Source organism: Bombus pascuorum, chromosome 8, assembly GCF_905332965.1.
Source record: "Bombus pascuorum chromosome 8, iyBomPasc1.1, whole genome shotgun sequence".
Lineage (NCBI taxonomy): Eukaryota > Metazoa > Arthropoda > Insecta > Hymenoptera > Apidae > Bombus > Bombus pascuorum.
Genome location: NC_083495.1, coordinates 1,521,941 through 1,536,269, shown reverse-complemented (window position 1 = coordinate 1,536,269; position 14,329 = coordinate 1,521,941). Strand labels below are relative to the sequence as shown.

Genomic DNA, 14,329 nt, shown 5'->3' with positions numbered 1-14,329 from the left:
ATAATAACGGGTGCTCTTCGAGGTTAAACATCGCTCATCAGAGTTCACGAAAAAAAATTCACGGTTGCCGTCGGTATATTTCACGAAAGGTCCTACTTAATTTCTGCCGCACGATTTCCTACGATAGTCGAGGGATCTCGTCTGCACCCTGTCCCATCTTGACCGAGCATGTATCGCGGATGGCATCCATCGTGCGGTCAGTGTCGTCTAATGACCGCTTTCTCCAAAATTGTTTCTACCATAGTTTTGTGGAAATTATTTGCAGATATTTTTAGCTGTAAAGAGCAAGCTAAGGATATCGAAAAAGAAATTGCGAACAGCGGCAAAGGCAGCAAGGGAAAACGGAAAAGGCAATTTGACTGGAGAGGAAAGAGCAGGAAAATTGCAACTAGTAATACAAACATAACGATATTCGTTGTGAGCGATATATATAGGTACGAGCGGAATGACGACGCGTGGCGCGGAAGTGTAAATAAAACGAGGGAGAAGTTTCGGAAATGTCTCCTGGCGGAGATTATTTTCTTTGGTTTAATCTTCGTCGGCGATCTGGCTTTATGCTAATTTCGAACGTAGGCGTTATTCTCGCCACGGCTGCACTGACACGAGATTATATCGGCGCGTTTACAATAGAGGCACGACCGTCAGGGAAGCTAAAGTATGCTCGCTCGTCGAACATCCTGTATTCAAACGTATTCTGGAATGTATTATAAGAGAAAGGGATTAGATCTGATTGTCCTTGATTTTTCCGCCGGCCAGATTGATTCTCTTTCTTTCGCGCGACCGCTCCGTTTCAAACGAGGTTGTCTTAGTCCGAATTATCGTGGCCTTGATTTGTCGCGGCGAATACGATCGTTGCAAAAAGTTACATTTAATTCGCAACGCAATGCTGCCCTGAAACAGAACTTACCGAGAACGAGCAACAATGAGGATCGAGCAAGCATTGGTAGACGGCGTGTCTGAAGCGCGGTAAATTGATTCGAGCGGCTCGATATGAATTAACAGGTAATAGCAGAGGGGGAAGGGGAGAGTATACAACCCGTGTAATACGCCAGAGAACCCGAACGAAGGGCGGTTGAAGTTGCTGCAATCACGGTGGCTACGGCGCAGTCGTCATCATTAATTTGCATATTGATAGGTTGCCGTTACGATCGAGCGTTGCTTCGCGTGATAGAAGCCGTCGATCGAGAAGGAAGGGCCACTTACAGAAGATTGCTCGAGAAGCTAAACCGTCTTTGAGAGAACAAACGAAAACGTGAAGTTTCTAATAAGCTCGCGGAAGGTAAATACGCGATGCAAAAAGATTGGTCTTGTCGTCTCGGTTTATTCGACGATGACGATATTCACGTACGTTTCCTGTACATGGTACTGTATTTATTAATTTTTAGTCGTCGGCCGCAATTAACGAGAAAGTCATTCGCTTTTTGTCTGATATTTATGTTGGAGGAATAATTGGTAGCGAGGTTGAAGTATCGTGTTGACGAGATATATAGCTACGAGACCACCATCGTCGATTTAATAACGATTAATAACGATACAGCTATAAGAGAAAGAGAGCAGACAGGTGCAGTTTCGAGGGCGCCCTGCAAATATTTGCATAAATCGACAGGATGGAATTTCGATTACGGCACGGTTGTCGAGACAAGGTTTTTCTCTACGCGATCAGAATTCTCTGTATGTCTCTTTTTTCCATTCAGCCATCGAAGCATGTACGTCGCATAGATCGAAGCCAACTTACTCTTCCCATTCTTATTGTATTGCTGCATGTTGCTTCTGGTTTCTTTGACGCTCTCTCGAGTACCCAGAGACTGCCACTTGTGAACGCTGTGCGCCGACATCGACGGGTAGTCACTTTTCGATTGGTAGCCGTTGTACTGCGCCCCTGTCCCACCCTCATACGTTCTCGGATCTCGGTAATCGTAATTCTGGGTAACCACAGGCCTTGGTGTGGTGGTAGTGGTAGTCGTGGTAGTCGTGGTGGTGGTGGTCGTCGTTGACGAGGTGGTCGTGGCCGGAGTTTCGTCTTCGTCCTCGTCCTCGGCGTAGTCCTGAACGAAGAAAGAAATCTTGATGAATTTTTAGCTGAAATATTCGGGATGAAATACTATCTAAGATTCGCTGACGCGATAGCTCGTGCTAGCGGTGAAGAAATCCAAAAAAATTAATCACAGTTTCGTGATCGTTTTCTGAATCGTGGGTGGGCCAACACTCCCCTGCAGCTGGTCCGCGAGATTTTTGCCCGGCGATAAGGTTAATAAGCGAATTTGCATCTCATCGCGACGCGCCATTCGCTGCACGAACGAAAACTGTCCGGAAGGAGAACAGAGGTCTACTTAATCGCAGTTTGCAACATCTGGATGCTTTGATCTCGAGCCGCTTAATAGAAACAATCCCTGCGATCGCGCGCGTGTGCACGTACAATCCGGGCAGAATTTCTCCGTGGATGCTTGGTTTACCGTCGACACTTCGTGTGGCTGCCAGCTGCGAGCTGCGAGCCTCTCGTCGATGAACACTCGAAACTCGTGGTAGTCTGCCGTTTCTTTTTCGCGTGCCTTTCGTTTTATGCCACACTCGAGATCCCATTCAAACGCGCTTTTTTAGGGCCGTGCCGCCAGCTCCGGCACCGATTACGCTGCAACAAAAACATGCATCCCGTCGATATACCAGATCTTCGCGAGACTTTTTTCCACGATTAAACCCGAGTTACGCGAAATTTCACGCCCGAATTTCGAACGCGTCCTACGTTGTTATCCTATTATCGTTCCTACCGTATCGGACATTGTCCTTTAAATCTCTACTACGCATAGAGGTAACGGGTAATTGAATAGAAACGGTCCCGAGGCAAAGAAACGACTGTCTGTTTTCACTTATCCCTTGGCGAGCGGGTTCGATCTGATAGCGGTGGCCGGAGGTCGTGGGACTAAAAATCGAAATAATTTATCAGTAACCGGACAAAAGGCGGCTGGAATTAACTTGTCCGACACCCAACGTGCTCACAATGCGTCCAATTACTCGAAAACCGATGTATCGTTCGTTATGCAACAACGGTTATCGTCGCGTTCCTTTGGTCGTGTGTGTCTGCTAGTAGTGCGGATACACGCGTAACTCACTTTAAAGAATGTTTTACGAACGATGAGAAAAGATTGATTTCCTCGTGCAGCTCGTTTCGAAAGGTCGGTGAATAATGACGTTGTTATCGCAATTACAAACGCGGCTCCTGTCTGTTCGCGTCGCGACATTTATTCGCGCACGATCTCTCGTGGTTATGCGTTTCTCATCGTCGAACCTTACTTTATGAAAGAAATCCATTTACGTTGGGAAAAAAACCTTGGCCGCTTCGATCGGTATAACGATATTTTGTTCGCAAGCATCTCAAAGCTCCCTTGCCGTATGAACAAGATTAAATATACGAGTCTTCTCTTCTCTTTGATCTCGTATCGCAAGAAGCGGATTAGGTCGCTAATAAATTTGGTTGATGCGCGTTGCACTATCGTTAACGATTTCAAAGGATTCAGGAGGGTTGAGAAGAGGTCGGCTTTGGGCCAAATTTAAAGACCATCGATATCGCTCTTTCTGAATTTCGCTTTCGTATATCTCGTCCACCGGTTCCCGCCAAACTTTTCAAGATCTATAAATCGAAAAGTTTTTCATGTTCGACGGTATCCGCGGTTTTCTCTGCTCGTCGAACTTTGTTATGTACACAGATGAGTAAATGCGAGTACTATCGTGTGCGATTAGATATCAGTCGGTGTCGGAGAATAATAATTAAATTCAATGGTAAGCGGTAGCGATAAACGACGGTAAAAAGGAGAATCAATTTCGGAGAATTGAACGTCCGCGTTTTATGATGGCGCGTCGCGGCGGAATGTCAAGGGTCACCGAATGCGCAAGCGGTCCTGATCTTCGCGCGACCATCGTCGCGAGTCACAGATCGTGAAAATTCACGATAAAAATTCCGAGGTTGTCGACACGCTGTTTATTCCGTATTAACCGGTTAGCTGCGCTACAGGATTTCGCCACTCATCGTCGAAACAGTTGGCAACGCGTTGTCAACGCCGATAACACCGTCCGTTTTACCATTATAAACTAGACCATACGCGTTTTTCTTTCAAACGAATGCCATTTCTCAAGAGGCCCGCCGATGATGAATCAATTACGAGTTACGGAATCGACGATCTACGCGCGTATCGCGTGTACGTTTTCGACGATTTATCGTTAGTCGACTTCTAAAATTCCGACGATTGATTTACGCGGGTGAACATCGCGATCGAAACGTTCACGACGGGCAAACGACCGATTTAATGGAAAATTCTTTCGGGCCGATGGAAACGGTGCAGAGATCACGAAGAGAGATCAAGTTGGTTTATATGCACGCCAGCTGGCTACAGGAACGAGCACAGTCGTTAAGTGCATTATCGTGCATTGTCTTCGCGCCGCTATAAAATATTAGTCGCGTGTATCCCTTATAAAAAGATCACGGTGTGTTGGCACGACTTTCAGAAAAACAGTGCAGACGATTACATCGCACGAGTACAAGATTCGATCTTTGGCGTCCACGTGAGCCGTTCGATTTGTTCGCGTTTCATGGGTGAAGCGGAGGGCACGTAAAACGAATCTACCAGTGTCGTATGGTTATTAGTATCGGCGCTACCCGTTACTTATTCGAAGGAGAATTGTGCAACGATCACCGGAAACACGCGTAAGTGTCTGGTGAAAAATTTACAATGCCATAGAGCGTATTTATCCTGCGAAGATCGCACAACCGACTATGTTGGTAGTAAAGAGCCCGGTTTCGAACAACGGAACAGCACAGTTTGTATTGCTTGTCGAACAGTAAATGCGGTTACAAATTGGTTCGGAGCAAAAGGTCTTCGAGGTGTAAACGAGAGAGAAAAGAAATATTTTAAACGCCCTTAAACGTAGCTTACGCGGCACGGCAAACGTTAAGAATCATTGCTGCGGTACGGCTGCACCTCCTGTTATTAAATATCGGGTCCAGGCATCGTACCACCGCTGGACCACCCAATAATCCTAGTCTGGTGGGTCCGCTTAGAGCTGCCGTAATTAATGGAAGAAGCCAGTCATTTACATTATGGAAATCTCGGTTACATATTTTTGTGTTAGGAGCGTCGTTCACGAGGGCCGGTGTTCTTGCAAAAACGAACAGGAAATCTGCCTTTATCCATCAGCGGCCATTCTAATTTTGCTTGATGTTCGCTTTTGCCAAGATGTCGTCTTTTACCGACCGTTTACACTCGATATCGAATCACTCTTGGCAAAGATGTCTCGATTTATATCCGAGGTTGACGTCAATGGTTAATCGAAATTGGAACCTGGGGCGAATCAAGGACGGCCAGCAGACCAGTCGTTAATAAAGTTTTTTAACGCATCCGCCACGCCGCGCCGGTGGAAATAATATTCGCAGATCGATTTTCGTAGTAACGAGCGTAAAGCCGAGCGAACCATCCCGTCAGTCTTTCTGGCGGTATTTTTAACTACGAAGAGACGGATAGAAAGAAATGGAGAAAGAAAGAGAGAAAAATAGCAGGAAAAAAATGTAGAAAGGTACCAAAGCGGTGGATGCGAAGGCACGGACAACTCGGTGTGTGATCCTCATACAAATCGCAGGTTCATCGTTCCAAGAAAGGGATCGCCTGGCTGCCAGGCTGTCTGCCACCGCGAGTCGTTGGCATTGAACATGGGAGACCATAAACCGACTACGATCGTCATTGATAATGCGTTGCCGTAACTTCTAGGAATGGATTCGCGCCCATTGCAACTAATCGATATGAATGACAATCGCTCGAGACACCAATGGGCACCTTAATTGTCGGATGATACTTGCGGCCGTTGGATTCGTCCGTGCGAACGCGTTATCGAACCACCAAATGGGCGTAAACCGTCTATTGAACTAGAAAATCGATGTTTCACAAGCTTTTCAGTTTCCTCGCACCACGAAGCGTTCACAATTATTTCCGAATATCTTACTACCAGATCTTATTAATCGTTGATATTATCGTTGCTTGTTAACGATAATCGATTTGTAATAGGCAACGAAAGATCAAACGACTGATTGTTCCTCATTCCGCGCGTCATACGTCTAATAGCCCGTCATAGTGGAATCATTAGTGGAACATTTTTGTCGGCGAGTCGACGAGTATCGTTATCACGACTAGATCGGTATTCATCGCAGCCTCTACGAGCTGTCTTATCGTACTCGGGACAAGTGATTTATCGATGTTCTGGGTATTCGTAACGAACCGTCGTTTCCATACCATCGAAATACTGTGTGGTTGTGACGTGTTCTTTAACTGCTTCCAAATCCCTCGACAAATATTTGGACGTTCTTTCTTGGTAATTTTATTTCGCGCGCGTTAATTATGATAACAGCCGACAGATCGGAACGGAAACGTTCAACTGTCTTCGAAAACTTCTTGAATATTTTTACCGAGCGCGTCAACAAAAATCCGAGTTCTTACTAAAGCAAAATTTGGCTTGGTTCCAAACACGTGAAAGCCCTCGCGATGCCGCTGGTGGTCTTGCAAAAAGACGCGTCTTGAGATCAAACTTCGAACAGTCGTTTCTTCACGGTTTTACTTGGCAAATGCGACCAGCGATATCTTCGACGATCGATCGACGGAAATACCACTCTTTTGGCACGAACAATTTTCGCCAGTGATCGTAGCACAAACATTTGGTTATGATTTAGTTGACAAGCGACGCACGTGCTCCAGAATGGGAAGATTATACGAGCGACGTCTGGTTGCGTTCCAATTAGTGCAGGGAGAAGATGGTCGCGCGTCAGCTTATCTCTCGATGTTGAAGCATGACCCTGAAGATGAAAATTAGGCACGATCAACGACGAGGAAAAAAATTCATGACGTAACGCGGTGACTCGGCGCGTTACCGACAACTGTTCCACCATTTAGAATTTGATATTCAAATGGCGATATTCGAACGGAAACACGTCCCCTGAACGCAACCTTCTTGCCACGACCTATTTGAATATCTCCATGAAAACAGTATTTTCAGAGTCGATCGATTCCTTTGCTCGCTTCGGTTTGGGCGTCTCGATTCGTTCGAGCGACGATCGACACGATTATGAAATTTATCAGGCACTGGCCTGGTGCGGCATTTTGCACAGCTGTCCGAGCGACGCGTTCCGCGCGACAACTGTGAAATTAGTAGGACGCGTCGAATGTATAATGGCGATGCATCGGTTTTGTCGCGTGAAACTCGATTCTTCGTGTACGTGCCTCTCGCCGGATGTGCTTGTCAAACGGCTTTTTTCCATCAGCCGCTTCCTAGCAGCCAGGACATATTTTTTCTTTCATTCTGCGTGCCACGAGGCGACGGTACGCGGAATTTTAATTGCAAAAGATGAATCAGAAAGGATGGTTTGCAGCTCTCCACGGCAATCGGTTGATTCGAGCGTTAGTCACAGGCTCGCAACCGCGCGATTCATAGATAATTTATGATCGATGTCTACCCGTTCTCCATTTCTCTTTCTCTCCTCTTCGCCCTTTCTTCTTCTTTACGGGCGATTCGTGTGACCAACCCGCGAACCAACTAACGAGTACACGTAACCGACCAACTCGAGCCACTTTCGATCATTCGTTCCGTGATCTTCGTCTTTCACGATCGACTGTCTCCTGCAAATATTTCCATCGATTAATCGTTGAAACGAGATTAGCATCGTACGTAACGTTCATCTACATCGCACGTAAACATCGTATAAACGATTGTCACTGGCAGTTTAGTCAGCGATCTACAGTTCCCAGGTCCGGATTCCAAAATAAACTCAACCCTTTGACTGGAAATGTTTTGCGTTATTAGGGAACTTGTTGCTCTTGGAAATATTTCGAGAGAACTTTCTTGACAATGACGTATTCGGTGTACCACGAAGGGTTCGGTCAACGTCCCAGAGCTGACGAAATACGCTCATAGATCTCGGAGACGGAACCGGGATACCGAATTCCACGGGGTCTTCGACCACGGCTTCTCGTTCGGTCTATCTCCTTCGCGCTTGTGCGATCGCTCTCGCGATTAACGCGGATAATGGGAACAATGAAAATGGAAAACCGCCGAGGCTGAAAGTTCAAGCATCCTCGGCGGGGAACAGATCGAACGAATGAATCAAGTAGCGTGCCCTTTGACATCGTTCATTTGCGCTAACCAATGAGATCATCTGGAAGTTCTCCGACGCACAGTTGCTGACCGTTAATAGGGAGAAGGTGCAACGCCTGTATGACATCATCTCGTATTCACGCCTTACAGAACGCGGTACCCAACCGTCGACACTCCTTAGAAAGTCTTCAAGATAAATAAATGCCTGGAAATTTATTTTTCCGTGCTCCTTTGACAGCCATTACGATAAATCTATTGCAGGACCGTCATGTGTATCGGGGAATAGATCTCTTTGAGGACAATGGTCGTGTCGGACGCTGCAAATTACCAGATCGAAGAACGCCACGCGATTGCTTTCGTGTCTGCGATCATCCATGAGTATTTGCATATCAACGATAATCGTTTCGAAAATCCGATCCTTAGATAGAAACGACGTGACGGGTCGAACAGATCTAACGATCTAAGCCCTAACTAAACGATCGAGCCGTGAGCTGATCCAGCTAATCTAGATCGCCATCGTGCCAATGGCGGCTACTGAACCGTGCAGTATTTCAATGACGCGTCCACACACGCCACGTAACGCACGGGTGCAAGTGGCAATACCGAGGACCATCGACAATTCGCCTTGTCCATGTTTAATTAACTGAACGCGTTCGCATTCCGGGGCGTGGAGCTCCGAGCCATTTTGTCTCGCGCAAAGCTTTATTCAGCCAGGAAGCATTTTGTCTTTCACGTTCGTTCCAAACGGTTACAACTTCGCGTTTTGATCTTTTCAAAATGGTTCGCTAAACTATGCTCTTAGCAGCCAATGCGGCTTGCATAATATCGATACGAGGAACTAAAGAAACGTCATCGCTTGTGAGAAACATGTTTTTGCCAAGTTCGAGGGCGTAGTCGAGAGAATTTTGTCCCTCTTGTCTCTGTTGCTTCTTGCAAGGTTGAATATTATTAAATCTTCTGAATTGCTTGAAAGGATCGTTTGCTACTGAACAGCGCGATGTATTTCCGAGGTTACGAAGAAAAAACGTATCCCGATATACAGGTACGAGAGAGCTGAATGAACGCCAGGGAATGGCGTAGTATTTTTGTTGCTGGCTCGCATTGAGTTTCTCGTACCGGACGAAGAGACAAGTCGCGAGAGACGAGGGTCAGAGGAGAGGTGGATCCGTTCATACAAGGTGGTTTTCATTGAAAGAACTCGTTCCTCGGGCCAAATAGGGTCAGTCCATTCATCCTGTCGCGGAACGATCGGACGCGGAATACCTATTAGCGGTAACGGGAAATTATCGCGGTAAAATTCACGTTAATAACGAAACTAGAGAAGAGCAGAGAGTCTGTGATAGCAATTTCTAACGAGTCGCGAGTTTACGATTTCATTAGTGAGCTGTAAAAATCGACACGCCTCGATCGTCTTAACGAACGGACCAGCGATCAGAGTGTGTTCGCTGGACACAGAAGACATCAGGAAAGAAAGTCTAATCTTGAAAGTTTGCCACTTCGCATCGCTTTGGCGCTCATTTCGTTAAAGAGAATACACTCATGATCTTGATCGCGATAAATTACGATTTGTTCCGCAATTGTATTTTAAGTGATGACGATCGAGCGCGTCGATGCAACCTTCCATAATAAGTCTCACACGTACAAAACAAATTTCCAATTTCGAGGAAACGTAGTTATATGTAAGAGAAGTCGATGATAATATCGTCGGTACTGTTTTTGATTAACAATGTATCGTATATGCAAAAAGAGCCGGTGCGTTTTGAACGCTCCGCGTCTCCCGATTAATATTCATTTCGAGTTGACGTGGCTCACGCTCGACACAGATGCAACGTGTAGGCTGCGTTCCGAGACTGCTTCGACGAATTCGACGATCGCGAGGAGGACGCATAGCTGATCGTTCGATGAGCGCGCGCTTTCGAGTCGATAGCGTGCATTTTCAAGCGGGTCAACTATTTTTATCCCACTGCTCCACGACATCATCTCTCGGCCGTTATCCATTGCACGCAGGCCAGTGCGATTCACAATGGATATTCGCCGCCTTCCCTCCCGTAATTTCGCGTATAAACCACGGACGCGGGATGCGGGACGCGCGAGCGGAGACGGGTGCAGCCGCGACGATGCGCCATGAGCGTCGTTAATGCATTCGAAAAATTTCCATCGTTGATCTCGATCATCGTCGTGCCAGTGGTGTAAATTATTCATCGATCGCATAACGGGAAGAAACTCGCACGACCGTGGTGTCCTTTTCTTCAAGGTGGTGCAGCCGTGTCCGTCAGAAAACCGGGCGAACTCGCGCGATACACGCGACGCGCGTATGATTTATCGAGCGAGGATCGTTACGCCGTTTCCTCCTTCGCGGCCACATTATCTCGGAACAATTGACGAAGGAAGCAATACGACGCGCCTTAAATCAGCCGAGTCGTTATTCCTAATCATCAGCTCGAGCACGACCACGACCATTTAGAGAAACTGTCGCAATTAGTACCACGATCGGGTCTTTATCGAATGCTTCGCGGTTATCTATCAATTCCGCCGGGAATTAGAGTTGCCTGCCTAGCAATTTACCGCGCCCCTCGCGCCACCGGAACGAGCAATTAGAGAGATGTAATCGCGATCTGTTCCATCGATGCCACGCTTGTATCCGATCGTCCAAGTCGCCGAAGCTCCGACTCGGCCCGTGATTCCTCTTCCTTTTCGAGAATTTTTATCGGCTACCTTGTACTTACGCCGCTTAATAGAGTCGACGATCCTCGATAAGAAAATAAGGTCGAGACGCGATCGCCGAGTGGCGTGTAGTCTGTGAGACTGTGCGCAGCACCGATCTCATTGCCGTGGTGTGCCATTGTTCGGGAAAAAAGGTACAAGATCTCCCTTAGACGCGTGCAATTGTAAAACAATGCCGCGCGATGCATAACTAATACGGAGGACCCGTTATTCGCGTGAACTTCTGCTGGATTCCCCGCGGAGAAACTCGCGCTCGGTAGACCAGTTTCAAGCGGTCGCATCGGTGCGTGTACTCGGTATCTCTGGTAGACGCGCGGACGACGCGGGAACGCATTAAACAGCGAAACACGTTTGCTCCGACATGATCTCGAACGATGTTAACGTGGCAGCACGTGTGCCGGCAGCGGTACGCGGATATAGCTACGATGCGAGTGATCTATCGAAATTTAATGGATCGGGTGATAGTTCGTTCTTGTTTAACCGAAACAATGCAACGATGACGTTTGTCGATCGATAGGAATGTCGATCAAACGATCCAATTGACCGGTCATACGAACGTAATTTATACGATAGCTAGGAGATAAATATCGACAGACAGTGGTATAATAACACTGGCTGCCTCTCGATCTTTATCTATGACGGTAAACGCAAAATCGTTGATCCACGCACTGGCTGGACGCATTGTCGCAACACGGGTGTACCAGCGAGCAGGTGTCCAACTCCGCAATTTATACCGCAGGGGCGTGAGAAGATAATTAAGATAATCGAAGCCGAAGGCGCATTGTTCCGCGATCCCGGCTCTTCGAAGCTGAGTTACACGCTGCGTTTCGTTCCACGCACCTTTCCCCACGCGTATTTTATGGCCGCCGTAATTGCCGGTTTCTTCTCGATCTCCTGACGACACTTACATGGCTATGGGCGACGATTAACGTCGTCGGACCTTCTCGACCTCTCCTCCAAATGTCACTGGCATCGGGTTGCGTCTAATTACGCACAAAGATCGCTTTGTCCTTTCGAATCGGCTCTTGCTTCCTAACGAATCGTTCCGTGTGTATTTTGAAAGTCGAAGAAACTCTCTTTACGACCCAACGGGCCATCGTTCGATTTGGGAAAGTCTTCGACTTCCGACGACTAGTTTCTTCTGCGTCGATTACGAAAGAACTTGCAATTAGTGATTGATCGTGCCAGAAGTGAGTCGAACTGCGTGCATTATCGGATTCGAATTTTATCGGTTTTCTCGTCAAATCGTTCGGTCAGCGTCTATTTATAGATAGGTCAACGGCGATTTTAATCGAAGTCTGAATACAACCAGCGATCCTTCCAGTCTAACAGCTCAATGAGTACCGGCCGACCCGATCTGGCGGATAAAAGCTGCTCCTTTTCAGCGGTTCGGAAATATCCCGTGACTAATCGCGCGCGCGCGCGAAGCCATGACGCAACAAAAGGTGGCTTCAGAACGTAAGTAGACATGAAAAATTTCTGCCCGCCAAGAAGGCGCTTTTATCAAGGATTCGCTGTTGCGCGTACCAATTGGCTCGGGCGCGGGCTTTCAATGCCTCGGAACGTTCCGCCACGACGCAGCTTCGTAAAAGCAACTTCTACGAGTTTAAGTATCTTCGGAATACATTCAACGATGCGACGTGCATAAGTTATGCACTTGCCTCGATAAGAAGCGAGATTCTTGCCGGAGAAGGCGATGTGCAGGACAAAATCGGAGTACGAAGATCCGAAGGTGGAGAGCGGGGATTTCCTGTGGAAGAGTAGCGGAGAATGGCGCGGTCGCTCGTGATAGGGTGCGTATAGCGCCGAAATAGCAACAGCGGCTGAAGATAGACGACTGTCGTGGTATCTAGTTGGCAAATGTTAGTAAACTGAGTTGGAGAGCCCGTGACACAGGAGGGTCGTTGCACTTCCCCAATGGTTTCAGCTCATTCGCGGCATATCGTTTCGCGTTCCGCTATGATAATCGTCGATGCGGGAACACGGGATTATTCTCCGGTGCAATTATCGTCGTTGCGTGCACGATTATTGCACTGTGAAAGCAGAAACCTCTGACACTTTGCTGTATTTGTTTGTTTGCGAGACGCGCATCGGAATAAAGAAGGAACGAGAGAAAGCATCCGTTTGCAGTACGTTCAAAGCGTATAGAGAAAAGAAGTTGTGCATTATCATGGTGCGAGCTACGAAGCGAATTCTCCGTTAACGCAGAGAAGAAAGGCCTAGGATAAGGATGAAGCTTAACCGCGTAATACAATGAAGCAATTAAGTTGGCCATCGGTGTTGGAACAGCGGTACGGGAACGAGGCTGTCAGCTTCTAAGGCTTCCAAGGCATGCAAATCGAGGCAAAACAACGTGACACGGCAACGCGCGGGACGTCGAATCGAATTAGAGAGTCTATGGGTGAAATTGATGAAACGCTCCGCCGTCCGTTTTTGCGACAAGCACCGCCGATGCGATATTTGCCTGACGTTTATTCTCGACGTATCTCGTGACGCATCGGAGAACGGCCAGACGTTTGCCGTCGCGTTACTGAAATTCCTCGTGCGTTCGCCTCGCTTGTGAATCAGTCGGAACGATGACATCAATGGGAATCAACGAATTCGCGTCATTAATATTCGTGCGAGCATACGCGCTTCGAAGAAACGAGCGCGAAAGCGGTACGAAACTGTTGCTTCGAGCGAATACCAACGTTCAACGGCTGGAGAAGGGCTCACGCGGAAATGAATGTTGCATTATGTTCTCCGTTGTCGCTACATTCGCAATAAAATCATCGAAGAAACGTGCTCGAACATCCAGCTACCCGTATCCTCGCCCTAGCGCCTTGTCGAGAAACCTCGGAGATACTACACCGACTTAGGTCACAAAGGAACTAATTACCGCGCAAGAGATGCTGTCTCGGTATATCGGGCACTGTTTAAAGAGGAAGCTCGACGTCCCGCGTGAAAGAGACACGTGCAACGCGAGAGAAAGAACAAACGGAATGAAACGTTATTACCACGCCTGTATCGTGTCTCGCCACTTTGAGGTCGACGCATAATAACGAACCGACGCGTCGCAGTTGCCATAATAATTCTCACAAACGCTTCACGCAGGTTATAAATTGGACTGTGTCGTTTCCGCCTTAACGCGGACGTGACTAAATCGCCGAATATACGAGAAAGTTAGTTTTATGGCAAAGAACTGTCCATTGCATTGATCGTTTGCGTCGATAATAATAGAGTGAAAACCTCGTTCCCAGAAGTACGTGACGTTAGAGGGAGATCGTGAGGGCATTAACAAGCGCGAATGCACGCGCGTGCGATAAATTCGACCGCGATCAGCATCCGCGGAACAAACATTCGCTAGGGATAAAGTTCGTTGACTTTTCCGGTGAAAATCTCGCCATGCCGACCAGCCATCCACTTCCTGCCAACATTGCTAGGAAGCGGCTGCATTATTTGAAACTCGCCGTTTCCTTCGCTGAGTGAAAATAAACCGGAT

The 14,329-nt window shown here is 47.4% G+C and overlaps 1 protein-coding gene across 1 annotated transcript in view; it reads right to left on the bottom strand.

The window, feature by feature from the left end:
* Positions 1 to 14,329, bottom strand: part of LOC132910188 (uncharacterized protein DDB_G0283697-like) — a 60,224-nt gene that overhangs the window by 32,080 nt on the left and 13,815 nt on the right. The window contains exon 2 of the mRNA XM_060965748.1: positions 1,736 to 2,045. Within this exon, the coding sequence (XP_060821731.1) occupies positions 1,736 to 2,045 (310 nt within the window). The remainder of the gene's footprint in view (positions 1 to 1,735; positions 2,046 to 14,329) is intronic.